The sequence below is a fragment of the Saccostrea echinata genome, unplaced genomic scaffold (genome assembly GCF_033153115.1).
Source record: "Saccostrea echinata isolate AGI-Se365-2 ecotype Australia unplaced genomic scaffold, CSIRO_AGI_Sech_v1 ptg000025l, whole genome shotgun sequence".
Lineage (NCBI taxonomy): Eukaryota > Metazoa > Mollusca > Bivalvia > Ostreida > Ostreidae > Saccostrea > Saccostrea echinata.
The window spans coordinates 18,654,380-18,677,343 of record NW_026889774.1 but is presented as its reverse complement, the minus strand read 5'-3'; the positions used below and the strand labels follow the sequence as shown (position 1 = coordinate 18,677,343).

The window sequence follows — 22,964 nt, the reverse complement described above, 5'->3', positions numbered from 1 at the left end:
ATATGTACATCTTTTGAATATACAAGAATAAAATAACCCTTTTGATGTTGGCTTTCTACCTTCCTTTTTCTTTTTTTTTTTAAATTGAATTGTATCCTTATCAATGAAGCATGTTTTGTGATCACTATCATAATGGAATTTGGGTTGTTTTGAATGACCAAGTTGTTGAAATAAAATACAGGCTTACGCCTTTTATTTTAGAAGTGTCCATCAGTGGTGTAGCATTGCATAATAATAACATCATGATGACATAATAACACCTAAAATTATAATAAGTCTGCGCACAACTGAAAAATATATAGTGCAACAGATAATAAAAACTTCATTCATGACCCCATTATATTAACAACCTTTTGATTTACATGTGATCATGCAGATATAATACAATTAATAAACAAATGCAAAGGGAGATTTGTTTGAATAATTGAAAGGTGGGAAAAATTATTGATTGATTGATAACAATTATGTTGTTTTACGTCCCGTTCGAGAATTTTTCACTTCAAATTTAGACCTTTACTCGGCACTCAGGGCCATTGAGCAGTGAGGGTTCTTTATCGTGCCAACGCCTACCGTGACTCGGCTTTTAAGGTCTCATCCGAAGGACCCGCAACTTTCACTTCAAAGTGCCGAGCGCTTGGCTAAGGAACAGTTGCTACCTATTTTTTATCGACTTAGGTCAGTCGCGGCCGTGATTCGAACTTGCATGGTAGAGAACTATACTTTAGTTAGCCATGATTAGATACACAAATTATGAAGGAGCAGGCATTTACATAGGGTCTAGTCCGAAATATCTGAGTTTTCCATGCGTTCTCCATGATTTTGATGTTTGACGTACCAGGAAAACGCCAGAATCGACGCCATAATGAAAGGCGGAAATTCTCCGCCTCCGCCTCCAACCAGAGGCGGCATTCTCGGGTCGATTTTCGATACATGCGAACCGAATTAAATGTCTAATTCACATCTTATTAACAGTACAATGATTCTAGTACTTACCAATTTCGCTTTTCTTGTTCCTTTGTAATATAAAGTGTCTGGTGAAAACATTTTTTGAACTGTCGAGGTTTGTTTTGATTTCGTTAAATCTCATGATACTTGTATTGTATCGAAATTGGGAATGATATTATCTTTTAAGCTATACTAATGTTGAGAAGTGGAAGCATTGTGCTATTAAAAAGTTGTGAGTGTCTATCATTTAATTCGATTTGCAAGTATCAAAAATCGAGATCAGTTGAGGACGGCGAAATTTCCTTTTTTTCATAATGGCGCCGGTTCTGACGTATTCATGGCACGTAAAATATCAAAATCGTAAAAAAAAAAAAAAAAAAAAAAAAAGCCTGAAAAACGTCAGATATTTTAGACTAATGTATCTGCTATTTCCTATCATCTTAGAAAGGTAAAACATGTATTCAGAAAAACATTTGGAACATACCCGACTCGTATGTAATGGAACCAGGTATCAGTGTACCTTGCCTCTAATTAATTAATTGAGGCAAAATTTGCAGCGAGAGATCTTTGAGAGGTAAAGGGAGAGGAAAGGGGCGGTTACATCTATGTGAACGCCCTTCACAGCAAAAAAATTCATATTTTGATTTTAAATTAGCAAAATATTTTTTAATAAGTGCAAAAAATGGGTCCTATTATCATAAGGTTTATAAAGCGTAACGATGAAAATCAGACTTTCATTTGACTTTATCTTACAACGTAAGCACACAATGCAGACAGAAAATTACTACTAGATGAACATTTCTGGTAAAACTTAAGATTCAATGACCCTCTAATGTAAATCTCACCAACGAAAAATTTATAATTCCCAACATTGATTTTCATAAACAACGATAGCATTAGATTTAAATAGAAAATAATTTGATTGCATGTTGTTTACCGTCCCATTTCTTCCCACTCATATAAAAATGTCACCGTATGCTGGTGAAGGGCTCCAGACTCGGTACTCATAGCAATTGAGCAGTGAGGGTTCTTTATTATGCAAACTCCTACCGTGATATAGGACTTTGGCTTTTAAGGTCTCATCCGAAAGACCCGTGACTTTTACTTCTAGTGCCAGGCGCTTGGCGAAGGAACAATTACCACCTATGTTTACGTCTTAGGTTTGACGTGGCGCGGCAAAAAGAGAACAGAACCCGGGCCACGAAGCAAACGCGCCCTACCAGTGCTACATGTTTGAAGTATGCTTGTGTAGTGTAACCTTTTTAAACAAATGTCTAAACATGATATGAAGAAAATTTGACATCGTGAATAAAAGATCAATAATTTATTAATAAAAATATGAGGAATACATGTATATAAAAATAATATTTAGTCTTATACATATGAATTTCATACCAGAAACATAATTTAGCATTGCTTTTTAAGTCAGAATATCACATTGTTATCTGTGCTAGTAAAATATAAATTTTAAAATATGCATTGGTCATCAAGAGTTATCTTCATTAAAATCCTTTTAAGGGGAAAAAGTTTTAATAATGAAAATTAATCTATATGATTATGTACATTATAAATTACTGTAGTTATGAATCGTTTATAAAGAGATAGAAATATTCAAATTTATAATTGTTAAAAAAAATTTGGGTGCAAACCTTTTAGGCCAAATCTTTTAATAATTATCAAAAAATATAGGCAAAATAAATTAAAATTAGACTTCTATCTCAACAGTTATAGCCTTTGTAATTTGCGTTTGTATTCTTATTAAGAATTTAAGAGGTTTCAGCTCCCTTTTTCTTGCATAATTATTTCCTCCTCCTATTTTACCGTTGGTATTCACCGACAATAACAGTACTGTAGAATTATTGACTGAAAGCAGGAATATTTTCTCAAGAATAAAAAAAAAATGCCAGAATTGTTTTAAAACTATATATATATTCGAAATACACTCGAAAATTCCAGAAAGTAATTAACAACAAAACAAGATAAATTATTTATCAAAAAATAACAAAAAGCAATACCAAATCTGTTAAGCACAATGTCTGATAAGCAAGAAAAAAATCACTTTCTAAAGATGCATAAAATGAACAACACGCACAATAGTAAATTTTTGTGCGATGAAACAATTTTTGAGGAATGATTATTTCCAAGACCTTTGTTTGGGTCATTTGGAGTTGTTGAAATCGTTGTTGTGACTGGAGAAGGAGTTGTATTTGTTATCGTTGGAGAAGTGGTAGTAGAAGGAAGGGTTGTGGTCGTTGTTGTAGGAGAAGTGGTAGGAGGAGGAAGAGTTGTGGTCGTTGTTGTAGAAGTTGTAGTGGTAGAAGGAAGGGTTGTGGTCGTTGTTGTAGGAGTTGTGGTAGGAGGGGGAAGTGTTGTGGTCGTTGTTGTAGGAGTTGTGGTAGGAGGAGGAAGGGTTGTGGTCGTTGTTGTAGGAGTTGTGGTAGGTGGAGGAAGAGTTGTGGTCGTTGTTGTAGGAGTTGTAGTGGTAGAAGGAAGGGTTGTGGTCGTTGTTGTAGGAGTTGTGGTAGGAGGAGGAAAGGTTGTGGTCGTTGTTGTAGGAGTTGTGGTAGGAGGAGGAAGGGTTGTGGTCGTTGTTGTAGGAGTTGTGGTAGGAGGAGGAAGGATTGTGGTAGTTGTTGTAGGAGGAGGAAGGGTTGTGGTCGTTGTTGTAGGAGTTGTGGTAGGAGGAGGAAGGGCTGTGGTTGTTGTTGTAGGAGTTGTAGTGGTATAAGGAAGGGTTGTGGTCATTGTTGTAGGAGTTGTGGTAGGAGGAGGAAGAGTTGTGGTCGTTGTTGTAGGAGTAGTTGTAGGAGGAGGAAGAGTTGTGGTCGTTGTTGAAGGAGTTGTGGTAGAAGAGGGAAGGGTTGTGGTCGTTGTTGTAGGAGTTGTGGTAGGAGGGGGAAGGCTTGTGGTCGTTGTTGTAGAAGTTGTAGTAGTAGAAGGAAGGGTGGTGGTCGTTGTTGAAGGAGTTGTTGTAGGAGGAGGAAGGGTTGTGGTCGTTGTTGAAGGAGTAGTGGTAGGAGGAGGAAGGGTTGTGGTCGTTGTTGTAGGAGTAGTTGTAGGAGGAGCAAGGGTTGTGGTCGTTGTTGTAGGAGTAGTTGTCGGAGGAGGAAGGGTTGTGGTCGTTGTTGTAGGAGTAGTGGTAGTTGGAGGGAGGGTTGTGGTTGTTGAAAGAGTTGGAGATATAGTGGTAGAAGTAGTCGTTGTTTGTGGATTACATGTTAAACAACACGTCACATCACGGGAAGTTGCATCATAAAACGGACAGTTTGCTACGTCGCAACTGGTGCTCCTATCTCCAAATTCACATCCTATAAAAGAAAAAGAAAAGTCTAGTCTGTTCATTGCAAACGAATTCGACAGAAGGTTATTCATGTACCTGTTATCCCAATGTTAGCCGTTGGACATGATTCACAGCAGTTGTCATGAATAGATGTATCATAGCAAACCCAACTTTGACTCATTGCCGCCGCAGAACAATTCATCCCATTGACTGTATAATACGGGTTATCTCCGTTTGGACACGACCCCTATAAAAAATGAACGATACTTAACTGAATAGCCTATGTAATGCACATACATGTAGGACCTTATAAAAATCATCAGAATAGCTTGTGTAATGCATGCAGGAATTCTCATGCTCTGAAATTTAATATGGAGATGATTTATCTAACGAATTGGCATTTGGGCTCATTTTAAATGCATTTTTTGTAGGGATGTCAAAATTTTTATTTTCCTTAGTAGATTATTCAGTTACATTATTCGAACGATAGTCGAATATTCGGAACATTTTCTGAAAATAAAATTTTATTTTAAACTTCACTGGTACATGACGAATTTGTAACTCAAAAACCCTTTTACATAAATGTATTTAAAAAGTAACCTCAAAATTAATGCAACGTAACGTGTGGATAGCATGATTATATGAAATAAATTTAGACACCTACCGGTAATTCTCCAAAATGTAAAATTTCCCCATCAATCGAATTCATAAACCGGCCTATACAGTCAATTTTTGTTTTAGTAAGCATTATTTAAAAATTGCCAGCCGATATTTTTTCTTTTCAATTTTATTTTTTAGTTTATTATGAAAGAAATAAAAATCAGGTGCTCGTGATATTGTTAAACCAGTTAGATACCGCTTATTAAATTGATTGCCCCGGCTATCAAAATGTCCTTAAAATGTAAGCGGATTGTTTTAATAATTATCGAAGTGTCAAAACAAGTCACGGCTATGGTGTGTTTCTTGGATTTGAGCAGTCCTAAAATAACAAATATACAGGGTATAAGATCAAGCCTAATTAATAGTTTTCCAAACAAAGTCCAGTAATTTGATGGGTAATTTATTACAAAAAACAACACAGGCGGTATCTGACGTATAATTCCCGCGGTAGTGAAGCACTTACGATTAATGTACTTTCTATAAGTGCATGGAAAGTCAATCATTTTTTGTTGAGGAAAATTTTCGACTGTCTCTGAAGAAAGACGGTTCCTCAATTTTAAGATGAGAATTCCATCTCATTAAATCACTCTTTAATTGCATTTATTTAATAATAATAATATTCGAATGTCGTTTCATTATTCGATCGTCGGTCCATTCGACTGATGGTCGAAAAGTCGACTATTCGTTGACATCCCTAATTTTTTGTGAAATTGATGCTGTCTAAAACTCAATAGTTTCTCAGCCTTACACAACAGAACATGTTCTTGCACGTGATGCTGCATAAAAATCAGCATATAAAGAAATACTTTTTTATTATCTAATATTCATAGGTATAAAATGAATATCAAAGTTTCACAAATTTCAGATAAAGATTTTTCGGACATTGGTCAACCTTAACAAAAAAAAGTTTAAGATAACGAACGTTGATCGATCTCAAAAAAATCTACAAACAACAATGGAAATCTGTGAGGAGGGCATAAAACACGGACCCCCGGTTATCCAGAAACGGGATCAGCTGCCTAAGAGTAGTAAGCATCTACTGCAGATCGGTCACACCCACCGAAAGCCCTATGTACGGATCAGGTAGACGGAACATTTTATAGTGAAATATAGTTTAAAAACAAAGGCTTAACAATTGTCATGAAACATTCAAGCCATAATACGACTCAGTGATACGTTATATTTGTTATCCAGGTCATTATAACAACCATAGAATTTACAAAATGCTGACTTCGAACGAGGTTGTTGAAATCTCTGTAACAACAACTTATCTGTCAGAGGCCTGTCTTAGTTTGAATATTGATCGTACTCGAAGCATGCTCTTGAGTTTCGAATAAGTTGGGAGATGTAAACACCATATTAACGGAATATTACTACATAAATAAGAAAAGTTGACGATGGAAAAGTTGAAGTCATCTGGTTTGTCATACACTTCAGTTATTAGTTGGTTCTTATCATCAGTAAAACATCCAAATATGAAACAGATGTGGCAGACTATGTGGTTTCTTTTATTTCAAGTTCACTGGGATCGATTTATCGAGGGAACATATGAATAAAAAATTCAGTCCTGGTAACTGTGTTTCGTTTATTTTACACATTATTTATAAAGAAAGTCTTTGTCACTTCATACCACAGCAAAATTGCGAAAACGGAGTGCTTTGGTATAATAGAAAAGCTAAAAGTTGCGGAAACAACGTACGAATAAAATTCTTCAAACTTTGTGGTAATGTAATAACGAGTGTTTTATATCTCCCAGAGCCCTTGGGCAAGGTAAAAACACCTAAATGATAAAAAATCATACATAATAAAAAATATTTTTTTAAATAAAAAAAATTGTTTTTTCAAATACAGACTCGCTTTACTTTCATGGATTATTTTTGCCTTACAACACAATATCAACTATATTTTTATATTAATCTGCTTAGAAAAGTGCAAAATAAAATAAAATGCTTGTTATAGGAACTTTTTTTTCTTTGATTTATAAAATTTAACAATAACGAGTTCTACCTTAATTTTTTTTAAAGAATCAACTACCTTTTGTAGGTTCACTTGTTAATATGTTTAAGTTTTGAGGAACAAGTATCAACCGATTGTCTGATTTTGGAACAAACCGTACAGGAGAAGCGGTTGTTATGCTCCCGCATGTCTCGCAGCAAACGACTTCTCTGGAATGGTCATCGTAATAAGGACAGTTCACTACATCACAGGAATTTGTTCTGTCTCCATATTCACATCCTGCAGTTATGTAATCATCAAATTAAAAAAAATTCATCTTTTTGAAACTCTTTTCATTCAGCTTGTTATCTGTCTATCTATGCATTTCACTGCATGTATATGATAAAGGTATGGATTTAACCCACCCAAAAATCAGAACCCCTCACCCTGAGGAAAGGGCTCAATGCTTATTACAATCATGCCAACAGTTTGACTGCTTGATGTCCAGGAGTAAAGAAGATTTTTTTTAAAGATTGCATTAATTTTTATTTTTTTAGCCCCACCCATCAGGCCCCAGGGGATCAGAATCCATGATATACATAACTTTTGTTCCGTTCACCCAGAGATGCTATATTGGAAAATTGTCTGAAATTGGTTCAACAGTTTTTAGAGAACAAGCTGAAAATGCACAAATGTTAACGCACGGGGACAGACAAAAACAGATACAGTGTAGCAATAAAAACTCAGTTCACTTGACACAGTAACTGTTATTATTTCCAAGTTTTCATGAGAAATACTCATTTCTGTCATTTTTGTGTCAACCAGTGGAAATGATAATGAGGTTAGAATGCTCTGGTGTTGTTTTCACTGGATGGATTAATTTTATTTTGTCTTTCTTAACAGTTCAGTGATAAAGCTTTGTCGTATATCATCCTGTGTAATTTGTGAAGGGAACATCCTATTATATGCAACAAGCAGACTTGACTGAAGATAGTGAAACTGCAAACACTTTCAAAATGGATGAATGGAAAAATAAAATGCCATAACCGTAGCCTGTAGATAGGTTGCTTACTTGTTACCTATAGAATACTTGCTATCAATACTGCAAGATACGTAACAAACGCCGTGGCGTGGGTACGTTGTTTAAGAAATAATGTATCATTTTTAAACATCTATCGGGATATAAATACGGGTTGGTCACGAGATCAAATTCCATAAAGCGGGGCTTTATGGTAAATTTGATCTCGTACCAACCCGTATTTATATTCCGATAAATGTTTAAAAATGATACATTATTACTTATATTTACATTTATGACTTATTCATATTTTATATTTTCCTGATTATAATCTTTAACACGTGAAATGTTTTATTTTTCAAACTCAACGGCACGTATTTGATCCATTGATTGCGCGTCGACCCTTTATGCCGTCACTGAGAAATTACGTCGAACGTTAATGACGCGAGGAACCCGTGTTTATACGGATATAGACACACATTGCTTTCAATAGTGTTATACAAAGGAAAGCATTTGCAAATGTAAATATATAAAATTAAGAAGAAAGTATTACCTACAATAAACAGGCCCTACTCATTGAAGAGATACTTCGTATTTTTTTCCCAAAAAGTAAAATTTAATTCGAAGAAACAGCTAGTAATCAAAGAGTTAGCTAAATAATTAAGACTTAAAAAATTCATAATGTTAAATTTCAACATCGGACAAATTAACCCTCACTACTGGTCATTAAATTGGTCCATAATGTATATAGGATGGAAAAAATCGGCACAATACGTATTCCTGATTCTCTTTGATATGGTTTGGAAAATTGTGCATTGAGGCATCATACTATATAGGCCATAAAATACTAGTACAATCTCCAGTCAATGAACTTGATGAATTTTTCTGATAGGAGAAACAGATCTTTCCTCTGTTTATTGCTGACCTACATGTACATGCATCAGTATGCTTCCAAAAATTAATGACAAATTAAGTCTACATTAAAAGAGGGGGGGGGGGGGGGCTTAAAGAAGTCTTAATATTTATCTACAAACATCTAAAACAACTCTGTTTTAAGATGTAATTGCTCTAGTTATTCGACAGGATGTGAAATGTATTAAACAAGTTAGTTGTCAATTATTTTACATTTAAGGTGTTAAAACAGCATCATGTCTGGTATCCAGAAAGAGGATTCTTAAAATTTATGTTCAACAAATATTTCCAAGAAATGAAATGACTAGAAACTGGAATTACATCGGAAAATGAATAGCAAAGAGAGGATACCTAGTATGGATTTACCTGAAACTCCCGTGTAAACCGATGAACACGATTCACAACAGTACGTATTAATTGACGATGAATAACAGTTGTGATTTGAAACCGCAATTGCAACTGAACAGTTGTTGCCACTTATTGTAATGTGTGGATTGTCTCCGGGACAAGATGCCTACAGAAAAATTTAAAAAGTAAAACAAAATAATACAGTCATTAAAGACGTCGTGGTATTTACAATTTATACTTCGTTCTTTACTGACCGTAGTCGGTATTGTGGATGTTGTTGATGACGTTGGGTAAGAAGAGAATGATGACGTCATGGGAGCTGTGGTAGATGACATCAGAGAGGTACTGGATAAAGTGGTTGTTGTTGTTGTTGAAGATTGATTTTGTGTAGTCGTCAGTCCAGCAGTTGTAGTAGGTCCTGTTGTTGTTGTTGTCGTTTCTGGAGTTGTACCTGTATAACAAGTGCCACAACAACCAGCGCTCAGTGTTCCTGCGCTGTAAGATGAACACGAAGAAGCAACACAACCAGTACTGTGATCTCCATATTCGCATCCTGAAATTTTCGACATTGATTTAGAAAATGACTCACTTTATTATATATCTGCTAGCCTGAGTGGCTATGCTCTATCAAGTGGAAAACTTTAAAACAACTTTCCTTCATGTTAGGCTGGCAAATGACCTAATCTTTATTTTAGCATCGAAGCGGTATTGAATTCTTATGCCATTTTCGAGAATTTGTCAATATCATTTATTATATCAAATATTTTTCATCTGATAAAACGTTTCCATTACATTTTATTGGGAAAGATCCGGTTTTATTATATCATCTATATAAATTTTTATTATGCCCACGTATCGAAGATTCGGGGGTATATAGTTTTTGCCCTGTCTGTCCGTCTGTCTGTTTGTCTGTTTGTCCGCAAAAACTTTAACATTGCCCATAACTTTTGATTGATTGGAGCTATGGCTTTCATATTTCACATGTGTATTCCTTGTGACAAGATCTTTCTTTGAGTTCCACCATATTTAACCTTTTGACCTTGACCTTGGAGTTTGACTTACTTTTGAAAAACTTTAACATTGGCCATAACTTTTGTACGATTAGTGCTAAGGCTTTCATACTTAGCATACGTTATTCTTGTGACAATACCTTTTTTTGGATACCAACAACTTTGACCCATTGACCTTGGAGTTTGACCTACTTTTGTAAAACGTTAACATTAGCCATAACTTTTGAACGGCTGAAGCTAGGGCTTTCATACTTCACATATGTAATCCTTGTGACAAGACCATTCTTTGAATTCCAACAATTTGGACCCTTTGACCTTAACCTTGGAGTTTGACCTACTTTTGAAAAACTTTAACCTTGGCCATAACTTTTGAATCGCTGATGCTAGGGCTCTAATACTTTACATATGTAATCCTTAAGACAAGACCTTCCTTTGGATACCAACAACTTTGACCCTTTGACCTTGACCTTGGAGTTTGACTTACTTTTGGAAAACTTTAACCTTGGCCATTACTTTTGAACCGTTGGTGCTAGGACTTTCATACTTCACATATATAATCCTTGTGAGAATACCTTCCTTTGGATACCAACAACTTTGACCCTTTGACCTTGGACCTTGACCTACTTTTCGAAAACTTTAACCTTGGACACAACTTTTGAAAAGTTGTTGCTAGGGTTTTCATATTTAAGGATATCCGATCCTCAGCCAGGAAGGATAACTCTTAAATTTATTGATTTATTTAAAAAGTCTCAAAATGAAGCTTGAAATTGAGATCTTTTTGTGCAACAATTTTCATTTTATGCATCTTAATATGATTCAAGGTTCTTTGAAGTCTTAGAAACGGTCTTGTAAAAAGTTGACATTTGTACCCCATAAAAGAAAAAAAATTAATTCATTTTTAGAGAAATAGAATTTCCTTTAGTCTAGCATTAGATACCACTGCTTATTAGCATGATATGAAATTAGATGTGATATGTGATGTCCAGCAATGATAGCACAAGCTTTTTACACTATGTTTTATATGAAAATTGAAGTAAAAAGAAGAAACAAAATACTGTATAAGCATATAAAAGATCCAATTTTCTCTAAATGCCTGGATACCTATATTTTTCTATCCTAAATTATGTTTGTTGATCAATTTTCAATTAGAAAATGCATAGCTGGTGTTTTTATTCGCATTTCCTGAAAATATATTTGAGATTTGATAATTTTCCCTATATAATATGATTAACTCTAATGATGAACTTTGAAGAAATTCCATGGGTAAATTCACGTTACTATGTGAAATCAAAGACATTTTTGTGAGCATTTTCAATTACTTAAAAGCTGATTTTCAGAATCTGAGGATCGGACTACCTTAACATGTTTTTTCCTTGTGACAAGACCTTCCTTTGGATACCAACAATTGTAATCAATTGACCTTGACCTTTGAGTTTGACCTACTTTTGAAACATTTTAACCTTGGTCATAACTTTTGAAGGATTGGTGCTTCAGCTTTCATATTTCACCTGTATATTTCTTATGAGAAGGCCTTTCCTTAGGCACCATTAATTTTGACCATTTGACCTTGATGTTTGAATTACTTTTGAAAAACTTTAACCTTTTCCATATCTATTCAATGGTTGCTGCTAGAGCTTTCATATTTCACAGACATATTCCTCGAGACAATATAAAATAAGATGTGTTTGTGAAACACTGATGCCCCCGTATGGCAACTTATAGCAAAGGTTTAACTTTCTCAAATGCAAATCAAATATGTTGGTACCCAAAGTAAGGTCTTGTCCCGAGGAATATACCTCTGAAATAAGAAAGTCAGAGCAGCAACCATCGAAAAGATATGGAAAAGGTTAAAGTTTTTCAAAAGTAAGTCAAACATCAAGTTCAAGGTCAAATGGTCAAAACATGGTGCCCAAGGAAAGGCCTTCTCACAAGAAATACACATGTGAAATATGCATCAACCGTTCAAAAGATATGACCAAGGTTGAAGTTTTTCAAAAGTAGGTCAAACTCCAAAGTCAGGGTCAAAGTATCAAATTTGCTGGTACCCAAATGAAGGTCTTGTGACAAGAATTACATATGTGAAGTATGAAAGCCCTAGCACCAACTGCTCAAAAGTAATGGCCAAGGTTAAAGTTTTCCAAAAGTAGGTCAAACTCCTAGGTCAAGGTCAAAGGGTCAAAGTTGTTGGTATCTGAAAGAAGGTTTTGTCACAAGGATTACACATATGAAGTATGAAAGCCCTAGCACCAACTGTTCAAAAGTTATGGCCAAGGTTAAAGTTGGGTAAAATTTTGTTAAACTGGGTCAAACTCCAAGGTCAAGGTCAAAAGGTCAAATATGATGGTACCCAAACAGGGGCTGACAAATCCCATTGCCCGACGCCCGGGGCTAGTGAATTTTAAGGGTGGGCAAGTGGAATTTAATCAATTACTTGCCCGTGGGCAAGTGACTTGAAAAAATAAAATCCATATGCAAGTCATAGATCTTAAGGAAGAGAAGGACCTTGAGCTGAAAAAATACTTGTCATTCAATTTTTTTCATATTTTGTATATTTCTAATTAAGTATGTTCCACATATCTTAAAGCAGTTATTTCATTAGGTTTCTTACCTTATTTTGGAGATATTGATTGACAAATAATATGCCCTACAGTATCTAAGTGGAGTTTTAATTCTCCGTGTTTCCGGGCTCATTACTCTGTCCATAATGAGATTTTTTAAGCACATATAAAAAATATCAAAGTGGACATGTATCTTTCAAAATATTTCAGAGTATAACGAGGATTTAAAATTCGAAAAAGGAAGTTTTGTCTATCACACTGCATCTGGATAGGGAAAATTACGCACTTTTTAAGACAACTTAAACAATAAAAAACGTAATTTACAAAAAATCTATCATTCAATATTTTTTTAATTTACGTTGAAATGCAAATCCTTCAAATTATTGATTAACTGTAAAAGTTTCGAAAGATGAAGCTGACCTCATTATTTCACAGGACATCGTTAAAGAGGACATAAGCATGACAAAAACGTGTCATGTTACATTTCTCGAGTACGGGAAAAAACCAACTATGACGTCACATGTAAGCTAAATAAGCGAAATAAGATATACCTACATATTTCCGTCATCAGTCATGCAAAAATAATTTTTGTGTTCCCCTTTTCTCAAAATATTTCATCATATACTGATTATGACCTGTTCTTACATAATAATACCGCCCCTGTGTTCACCGAGTATGATCTTGCTGTACTAACAGATCGTGTATGACGTCACCGAGTTGTTGGACGCGCAGTTCAGGGAAACAGAGGAGTGGATCAATCTTTTTCATAATTTGTTAATGTTTACAAGAATGTTAAAACTTTTTTTTATTTTTTTTTTATATAAGATGGTAATTAAAGTTAAAAAATTGTCAAAAATTTATACAAGAACTGATGCTTTACACGCTTTGCACTTATATAAACGGAGACTATAACGTAGCTAAACAAAGTCATGTGACCATAAGTCCTTCATCCCCTTAAGGTATCCGATCCATAATAGCCTCAGATTCAATGAATCTGAATGCATAACAGATATATATTGGCTGAATACTCAGTATATGTGGACATAATCTTCATGTTTTAGTATCAATATGTAAGAGCGGAATGTGTCCTAATTTTTTACCTTGTCCTGTCCTTGAAGAGTTATCCCCCTTTGCTTTTAATCAATAAAAATCAATTCTAAAATAATCTATCCTGTAAAAAATTAGTTTTCAATCGTTTTTCTATTCCTAATAATTAAATACATCTTTCCACCAAAGCATTTTTTGATATTCTTAGTATTTAAATTTTTATTTTAAAAAATTTGCTTGTCCCCATAGACCTCAATGCATTCTTCATTAATTACTTTCTGCTTAGGTAATTATATTTTTGAAAATTTCTCCTGGTAAATCCTTTTCTACTCTAAAATGCTTTGATTCAATTTCCGAGTATTTAATACAGGATGGATAGTTAAGGTTAGAAAATTATCTCCTTTTATGGATCGGATACCTTAAGCTTTGTGCAGGGGTTTGCATGATCTACTCAGTATTTGTATTCCATTTTTAAATATATATATATATATATATATATATATATATATATATATATATATATATATATATATATATATATATATATATATATATATATATATATATGATAATAGTTTATGCATGGTGGGACAAGCAAATATTCAGGTAGGGCAAAGTGAATTTTGACCATGCACTTGCCCTTGGACAAGTGCCTAATAAATCTATTTGTCAGCCCCTGCCCAAAGAAAGGTCCTGTCCCAAGAAATACACATGTGAAATATGAAGCTACAACTCTAACCAATCAAAAGTTATGAGCAAGGTTAAAGTTTTTGCGGACAAACAGACAAACAGACGGACGGACAGGGCAAAAACTATATACCCCCGAATCTTCGATACGGGGGCATAAAAATCAAGTCAACATGGCCACAATATAGGAATGGACATCAAAAATAGTCAAAAAACAATTTACCTGGGATGTAGGAAATGTATGCAGCTGCACAGGATCCACAGCATTTCCCTAGATAAAATGATTGATAGCAATATCCCGGGAAAGTAGATATTAAAGTTGTGCAGTCCATGCCACTAGCAATTACCCCTGGGGTATCCCCGAATACACAAGTGTCGGGAACAGATGCTGCGCGCGAGTCTGAAACACATTGTCCAGCAACACACCACTGCACAGAGAAAATCTTAGTTAAAACAAGAAGTGTAAAATGCCCAATTAGCTACTGTATGTGTACTTATATAGGCGGGCTTCATATTTTAGCGGCGTTGGCGCAGACAACGATGCGCTAATTCATGAATACCGCTAAGAAATCATCTATAAATACAATATACGGCACGGACATGTATAGCGCTAATTCATGATTTCGCCAACTTCATACACAGCGATTGCGCTAAATGTTGAATACGCCAATTTAAGTACACGTACAGTATCTCCGTCAAATTAAGGTCAAGATGTTACCTTTTTGTTTCCACATGGGGTTCCTTCCCATGGTACTGCAGTAGAACAGTACCCACTTCCGTCAGGAATAGAGCAGTACATAAACGCACATACAGCTGAGGGATCCGAAAAGAAATTCTGAAATTCAGAATAGCCCATGCTTCATTTTGAAATGTGTACACTTAAATATTTAACATTTTCATTTTGAAAAAAATAAACCACACCCTGCAGAAAAATGAGCTGGAATTGTCTTTCTTGATTCTGCACTGTTCGTCAATCGAATAAACCTGGCCAGCCAGAGTTGTCAGATAGCTGTCCATGGCTGTTGGGTTGTGACTAGCGGTAAGGAATGACATACAATTGTTACCACTCCTGAAAAATTATATTAAACCAATTTTTTGAAAATAGCATTTTTCTGGCATATAAAATGTGTCATAACTATTTTATTTATTTGTATTTTTAAAAAATTGTAATTATTTTTGGGATTATTGAACATTTAACTTACGTATCAAGATCTGCGATATACTGTTCAAAGTAACTGACGGAACAAGAAGAAAACGACCAATGGTTAATGGCACGTGAATCAGTGACACCACCACTGCTAGGAGACATAGTGTACTTGTCGTCTGCTGAACAAGAATTCCCATCACCATCATGAGGGGCCCCCAAACTTCAAACCCAAAAAAATTCACTGAACATTGAAAATGTTAATCGCCCGTTCAAAGAAGAACTGGTATCCTTATTGTTACAGCAAGGGGATCAATTCTCACATAAACTCTTTTATATGGAACTGAATGCAGCATTTTACTTACTTGTGGCCTAGTTCGTGTGCTGCGACAGTTGCAATAATTGCGTCAAAATGGTCCTCTACGATTGAGTTGCTACTAGATGTACACATAGCACTAACCCAAGCTAAACCTTGATGACATGTACAAAGTTGTAAACCAAATAAGAAATGTAAAATAATAAAGTTTAAATTTCTTATTTCTGGAGTAAATGCTAAACATACTATATCGGAGACTCTAAAAATAATTTCAATTAAATAGCATTGAAAAGATATAATATAGACTGTGCATTGTACATCTAAATATAAAGAGTAAATATGTTTATATATAGTAAACACATTCATTATTCGTTGAAACTTCTTGAACACTGAAAAATATCATACCAGCATTACTGGTGCTTCCCCCACTTGTCAGGTCATACCTGTTTCAATGGTGAAAGATGAGAACATTATGGTAAAGAAACTGTATAAAACTTAAAGAAATTCAGAAAGTGTCAATTAAACGTGGTGAAAAGAATATAATGGTAAGGATACCCTGTGAAAAGCATAGCATGGTCGTATCCTGGAAGGCCGGAAGCACTTGAAATCCAGGTCCGGAAGTTGTTGAGGGCGCTGTTTGAGTTTACCTGGTCTCGACCCGGAGCGCTGATCTTAACCGACTCTGTCCATGTAGAAGAACTTGGATCCTACAGATTAAAGTCGCCCTTATTTGCATTTGAGTAATTTTATGATTTAAACATGGTTTGGTATAATCTGGAATCTGCATGACTGTCAGATTTCGATGAATTTACGATTTGCAAGATAATTTTTAATATTTACAGCTGTTTCATGTTCATGTACTTACTTGTACAATCCAAAGGCGGCAGTAATTTACAACCTGTAAGCTTGTAACATATTCATATTAAGTTAATTATACTCACATCTGCAATCAAAATACCGGCGTACACTACTTTAATGGTAAACGTCACGCCTGTTATAGATTGGTACCTCAGATCAATCTATTGGAAAAAAAATCTTCATTTATTTACTTTATGTTTCTGGACATTCATACATGCAGTTACATGACTCTCTATATCAGTACTGCGTTCATGAGGAAGGGAGGGGGGGGGTTAAATTTCCTTGATTGCTAAAAATTCAAAGGTTCGTGGGGATGAAAGAAAACGGAACGTCTATGTTACGATAATTGAGGTTGCCAATTCACATGGGTATGGGGTGCCCACAAAATCCATAAAAATTCGAAAATAATGATTCCACCACAGTATATTTTTTAACAGTATATTTTTCTAAACTCACAGCATTGATTGTAAAGGCATAAAATTCGCGGATGTTTTCTTTGGCTTCGGTGTCCTTTCCAGCAGCTGTTGTCTGTGTGCTTCTTTGATACCAGCTGCAAAATGCATCAACATTTACAATTTTTTTTCTTAGTTTCTCTCCCCCCCCCCCCCTCAAAACACATTCCGTCATTTATCTCGTTTGAAAAAGTTCGAGGTGTAAACAGAACACTTTATAAAGGTTTATAAAATTTTGAATTATTTTTCTAGTTTTCATTTTATGTATCATATAATTGCATACTCCATTATATTTCTCGCACCATTACATTGTATCATGAAAATATATACTGAATTCTGTCATATATGACTTACAAATTGTATATAGGAAAGTCTGTCACAACGAAGAGCTCGACCTTCAAGTCGCCAACGTAACGCTTAGAGCGCTGATTTTCAGTGTGATTATACAATTTTGGCCGTTTTCCTCCCTCTATCAAAATAATTAAAAACAACCTGTATCTTAAAAAAATATAAACATGAATATTTGTCGACTTAGGTGGTATATAGAGTTAATTGTGAACTTGGTGAAAGATTTAATCAACAAACAATCTGTAAGATTTTTTAATTACATAGTATAAAACTTTTCACTATTGCCAGAGCAGTTGCATATTATTTAGCAAACATTAAGTGCTTAAAGGTATTAAAAAGTATTTTATTATTCCATTATCAAATGAAAATATATGATTCAGGAGAAAGAACCTTGCTCATTCATAGAAATAAACATGTATACAGTCGAATTATAACTATTTCATAGAATGATTCTTCTTGGGGTTCCCTTCCAGATTTTCTTACAGGATTCCATTGAACATTCTGGTTAGAAATCACTTTTTAAATGGTCTAATTGTTCTGGACAATTGTACACGTGTTCAGAAACAGGAAGGGGTATTTTTGTAAGTTAGAAGACCACACTTTCATGTCTGATATTCTCCTGTAATCGATTCCTTGCCTTTTCCTTTATCGTTGCTTCGACATTTATTACTAAAACCTGCATTATGGTGAATGTTACTTTTCCACTTTTCCTATAAAATCCCAGGGTAATAAATTTTGCAAATATCGAATGCCACTTTCCCAAAAAGTCCATGTCAGGTCTATTCCTCCCTACCGACTTCCTACATCCATTAACTTTCCTTTTCTTTGCCCTTTCATCCCTATATCCTTGCACATTATCGTTGATCCAAGTCGGAGAGTTTTGAACGTGTATCATTTTTACAGTGTGGAATTCTCTACTTCAGGTCTGCTTGGATCTGTCGTGCAATGCCTTGCAATATCTTCCAATATGAAACGATCAACATAAATTGTATGCAAGTATATGTTTTCCGGGTCCCTTGGAGAGGTGAGAATTTTTAAAAATACACTTTTGACTGTCCTTCGTTCGAACACAAAACAGTCTTATTTTCTGTTATAACCTTTGCACTTGCTTTGGGTAAATCCTGCAATTATGATTTCTATCTTACGATAGAATCCAGGTTTTTCTAAAATCGCCTCCATTAATACCTGTACATTATGATTGTTTCGTAATTTGTTTCTAAGGCATGTTACAATTAAGAAACTGTCGTTTGATTTCGTTTTCTTGTGTGCAGCAGTCGTACATGTGTACAGTGTATGAATTAACTGCAAACGTCATGTCATATAGAAACATTCTTAAATTTGAATCCGACATGCTCTTTTCCAGCTCCAAACAATTCCTTGCATTATAGCCGCTCTAATATATATATATATATATATATATATATATATATATATATATATATATATATATATATATATATATATATATATATATATATATATATATATATATATATATATATATATAGTGTATGTGCAAGGGGTTTAAATAATCATCACATTGTCCAGGCAAAAACATAAATTTGTATATCGGATGTATGCTCAGAGTATACAGTGTAATATACTAAGTCACTTTAATGATATTTAGCAGGTATATTTGATTTCCAAAAAGATACATAATAGATAATAAAGATGTGTAATATATCCATCATAGAGGCCTTATCTCGACGAAAAAGTGCAGCAACATCCAACGGTAGTTTTGGTTACATGGTTTCATATTTATATTGACATTGGTACTTGTACAAACTAGCATTCACATGAAATTGTAATACATGTAATAAGTATCATAACTCAGATACTACCTGTATAAATGAAATCAGATTTAAAATCTACTCTTTCAGGTGGTTGATAAATTCTGTGTAGAATATTTCTACGACGGGGCACTTCTAGAGGTTCTATTGCATGGTAGGTACCATTAATAATCAGAGTTCCTTTCTGAAAAGCACAAATAGCAATGCAACTTCAAAGTCAGTCCCTTGTTTGTAAGTCATTTACTTTCCTGTGTGATTGTCAAGAGATATAACATAATATAGATATAATAATTAAAAAAAATTACATGCATATCAAGTTCTTACGAAGGAGTGCTGGCATTTTCCCATCGTTTTCCTTCTGCAGGTTAATGCGATCGCCGCCTTCTTTACTTTGTCTTGGTAAAATACGGTGATCTTATTTATATAGATAGAAAAGAAAGTAAAAGTTATCGAAATCAGTTCTGTATGACAAGTAATTGCATATTAAAGATTTTAAAAAGGCATATAAATATAACTTTGAAATGACAGTTATGAAAACAACGAACAGATCTAGAAATAAATAGATAAATAAATAGATAAATTGAAATAAACAATTACTTGAACCAATTTCACAGTACTACAGATAAATAGAATTAGAGAAAGATTTATCAAAAGAAAGAAGTCAAAGATAAAGTTATTTATATAATTACAGATAAATAGAATTAGAGAAAGATTTATCAAAAGAAAAAAGTCAAAGATAAAGTTATTTATATAAAATCAAAATGAATCAGTTTTTTTAAATGTAAGTTTCGATTAGAAATATGTTGAATTCATTTGAAGTAAAAAACAATCAAACATGTCAATCAATATAAAGTTCTAAGTCAACAGAATACAGTAAATTTTAAATAAGGAATAAGAATGGCCGTGCTACTCAATTTTTCTGCATTCCGAAGAAACATTCCTGTTTGAAATCTTAATGAGCATTTAAGGACACTTAAAACTAATTATCTAGTAGCATATGGCTAATTTATATATTCTATAGAAGATAACTTTTGTAATTCAGTTACAAATGGGTAAATTTTGTACCTAATCGTTCAAATTGGCGCTAATCGTTTAAACTGAAGGTCTCTCTGTAAGGAATATGAGTGCCTTAATACGTGTCAATATTTTAAGTAGAAATCAACCAAACGAAACATTTAACATTTTAACACCATAAATTGTCCAAGCTACATGTATGGTCTAAATATGGTCACATATAAGTTTTTCTACCGTTTTTTTTTAACGTGCTGTATCATACATAAATATGTATGAATTACATTTAAAGAAACATATAAAAACCTTAAATTTGAGGATAGTCATTCATTAATGCCGTTTTTGGCAAATAAGTACATTAAAGTTGTTTCTAGCACACACATGCATATTTCTTGGGTGTCACCAGGTCTATTTACAGGTACCTTTACACCGCATTATAATTATGTAAAAATAATCCATATCAACAATTAAAAAAACCCTCATGCAATAAAGGTGAAAGGTTTTAAATTTAATATTATGGCATAAAAAATGAAATGTTTGACTCGAATTAGAAAAATATTTCATGTAAAAAATTTCAGATAGATTTTCTTCTTCCAAATATTTAAATCAGGAATCAGAATAATAAAGACACTAGTGAAAAGGATACAATGGGTTTTTAGCAACAAACTGAATGATGTGGATTTTGCGGATGATGTCGCCTTATTATCGTCATCATAACAACACATATAAAGGAAAACAAATTTGGTGGAAGAAGCAGAGAGAATGAGACTCAAAGTTAACGTTGGAAAAACAAAATTGATGAAAATTAATGCCAGAAACGAGAAAATATACATTAAAGGGGAAGAAGTACAGGAAAAAGACTCAATTACATACTTAGGAGTAAAATCTCTAAAGCAAGGAACATCTTTATCAGATCGAGACATAAGAAGATATGGAGCAGTAATAACATCAAAAGGGCACCTAATTTAAAACTGCTTAACGATTGTACTACCACTACTTTTATATGGAATCGAAACATGGAAATGAACAAACGACATAACAAATACTTAAGATTTTATGATAAAAAATACTTTAGAAGAATAATGAAGATAAAATGGGGAGATCGAGTGAAAAGTGAAGACCTGTTAGGGAGAGCAAGGATGAGACGGATATAAGAGGAAGTAAGCAGGAGAAGATGGAAGGTCTTGTTGGACATGTCTAACCAGTGACTGTATCATCGCATTAATATGGGAGCTCAAAAGAATAAGAAAGCGTGGACGACCAAAAACAACATGGCGCCACAGAGAAGAAAGGAAGCACAGGACAGATGTTGGCAGGGATAGACATTAACTTTCAGATTCTCTGTAAGGAATATGAGTGCTTTAATACGTGTCAATATTTTAAGTAGAAATCAACCAAACGAAACATTTAACATTTTAACACCATAAATTGTCCAAGCTATGGTCTAAATATGGTCACATAAAAGTTTTTCTACCGTTTTTTTTAACGTGCTGTATCATACATAAATATGTAAATTTATAAATATCTCAAACTTTGACTTGTCCGAATGCAAAACTTGGTTGCCCAAAATTAGGATGGAACTGAAGACGAAAATTATTAGTTACGGCAAACGTTATGAAAAGAAAAAATGTGACGAAATACACTACTGTCAATTTGGCAAGTTGAGCTACCGAATACATGAAAAAATTTCGATCCTGCATTTGTACATAAATGTATACCGCTGTACTTCTAAATTTAACCTGTTAACACACACTGCCATGCAGCAATAACCCTCCGTTTCCTTTTAAAAAACATATTTTTGAAAATTATTCGCGATAGGATCATTTTGTGATTCGTGATTTTCAGCGATAACTTTGAAGCAACGCTTAAGGAAGATACCGTTGCTACGAAAAACATACATCTTACCTTGATCAGGATACAACGTGTTCAATGTAATTATATTCTGTGCGTGAATACTAATTTCCTAATAAGAAGTTAACAAAATTTTGTTAGACGTAGAGTGTATTTCCTACGAAAGCCGGAAAACAACAAACTCGATTTTTAAATGAACGGTATAATCCAGAAACGCTACCAAGGAATTTCGAATACAAAACATTGTCAGTCAGGTGCGTGGCGGAAATCAAGTGTTCATTTTATTGTTTTATTTATAAATTTATAAATATGTACATTTGTATGAGAAAAATTCACTTGCCCGATCGGGCAAGGATGTCGACAATTTTACTTGCCCGAACTGAGAATTAACTTGTCCCGGGCAATCGGACAACCGTTAATGTCGATCCCTGGTTGGCTGGCGGTCTTGGAGTGAAACGGGAACAACAGCAGCCAACAGGTTGAATGAAGACGCTCTGTGTAGACACTATGCCGCCAGACACGAGAAGTGCATGAGGTAAGGAAATGGCTGTCGTAAAGTGTTAGATAGAATAAAAATATGAAACATTGATTGAACTTTACTTTCTTTAAGCACTACAATATACATTATTATACATCACTTTTTAAAGATGAACAATGATAAAATGTATATTCCTTTCTTTGAAACTTCTTGAAAGGTACACACTTTTAGTCTCTATTCTTTTTGATATCAAAATATGCAATGCATTTTTGAAACTTATGATCAGACGTAAAAGTCCTTTCCAGATCAAATCGAT

The 22,964-nt window shown here is 34.1% G+C and overlaps 1 protein-coding gene across 1 annotated transcript in view; it reads right to left on the bottom strand.

Annotated features, from left to right (window-relative positions):
- Positions 1-3,000: 3,000 nt before the first annotated feature.
- LOC133192923 (uncharacterized) overlaps positions 3,001-22,964 on the bottom strand; it is a 28,023-nt gene continuing 8,059 nt past the window's right edge. The window contains exons 3-19 of the mRNA XM_061328929.1: positions 19,633-19,722; positions 19,360-19,492; positions 17,525-17,639; positions 17,175-17,268; positions 16,802-16,879; positions 16,416-16,567; positions 16,266-16,303; positions 15,910-16,015; positions 15,603-15,767; positions 15,322-15,469; positions 15,119-15,235; positions 14,624-14,828; positions 9,353-9,651; positions 9,117-9,264; positions 7,002-7,120; positions 4,322-4,472; positions 3,001-4,253 (exon numbers count right to left, since the gene is read on the bottom strand). Coding sequence (XP_061184913.1) covers positions 3,001-4,253; positions 4,322-4,472; positions 7,002-7,120; positions 9,117-9,264; positions 9,353-9,651; positions 14,624-14,828; positions 15,119-15,235; positions 15,322-15,469; positions 15,603-15,767; positions 15,910-16,015; positions 16,266-16,303; positions 16,416-16,567; positions 16,802-16,879; positions 17,175-17,268; positions 17,525-17,639; positions 19,360-19,492; positions 19,633-19,722 — 3,411 coding nt within the window. The remainder of the gene's footprint in view (positions 4,254-4,321; positions 4,473-7,001; positions 7,121-9,116; positions 9,265-9,352; positions 9,652-14,623; positions 14,829-15,118; positions 15,236-15,321; positions 15,470-15,602; positions 15,768-15,909; positions 16,016-16,265; positions 16,304-16,415; positions 16,568-16,801; positions 16,880-17,174; positions 17,269-17,524; positions 17,640-19,359; positions 19,493-19,632; positions 19,723-22,964) is intronic.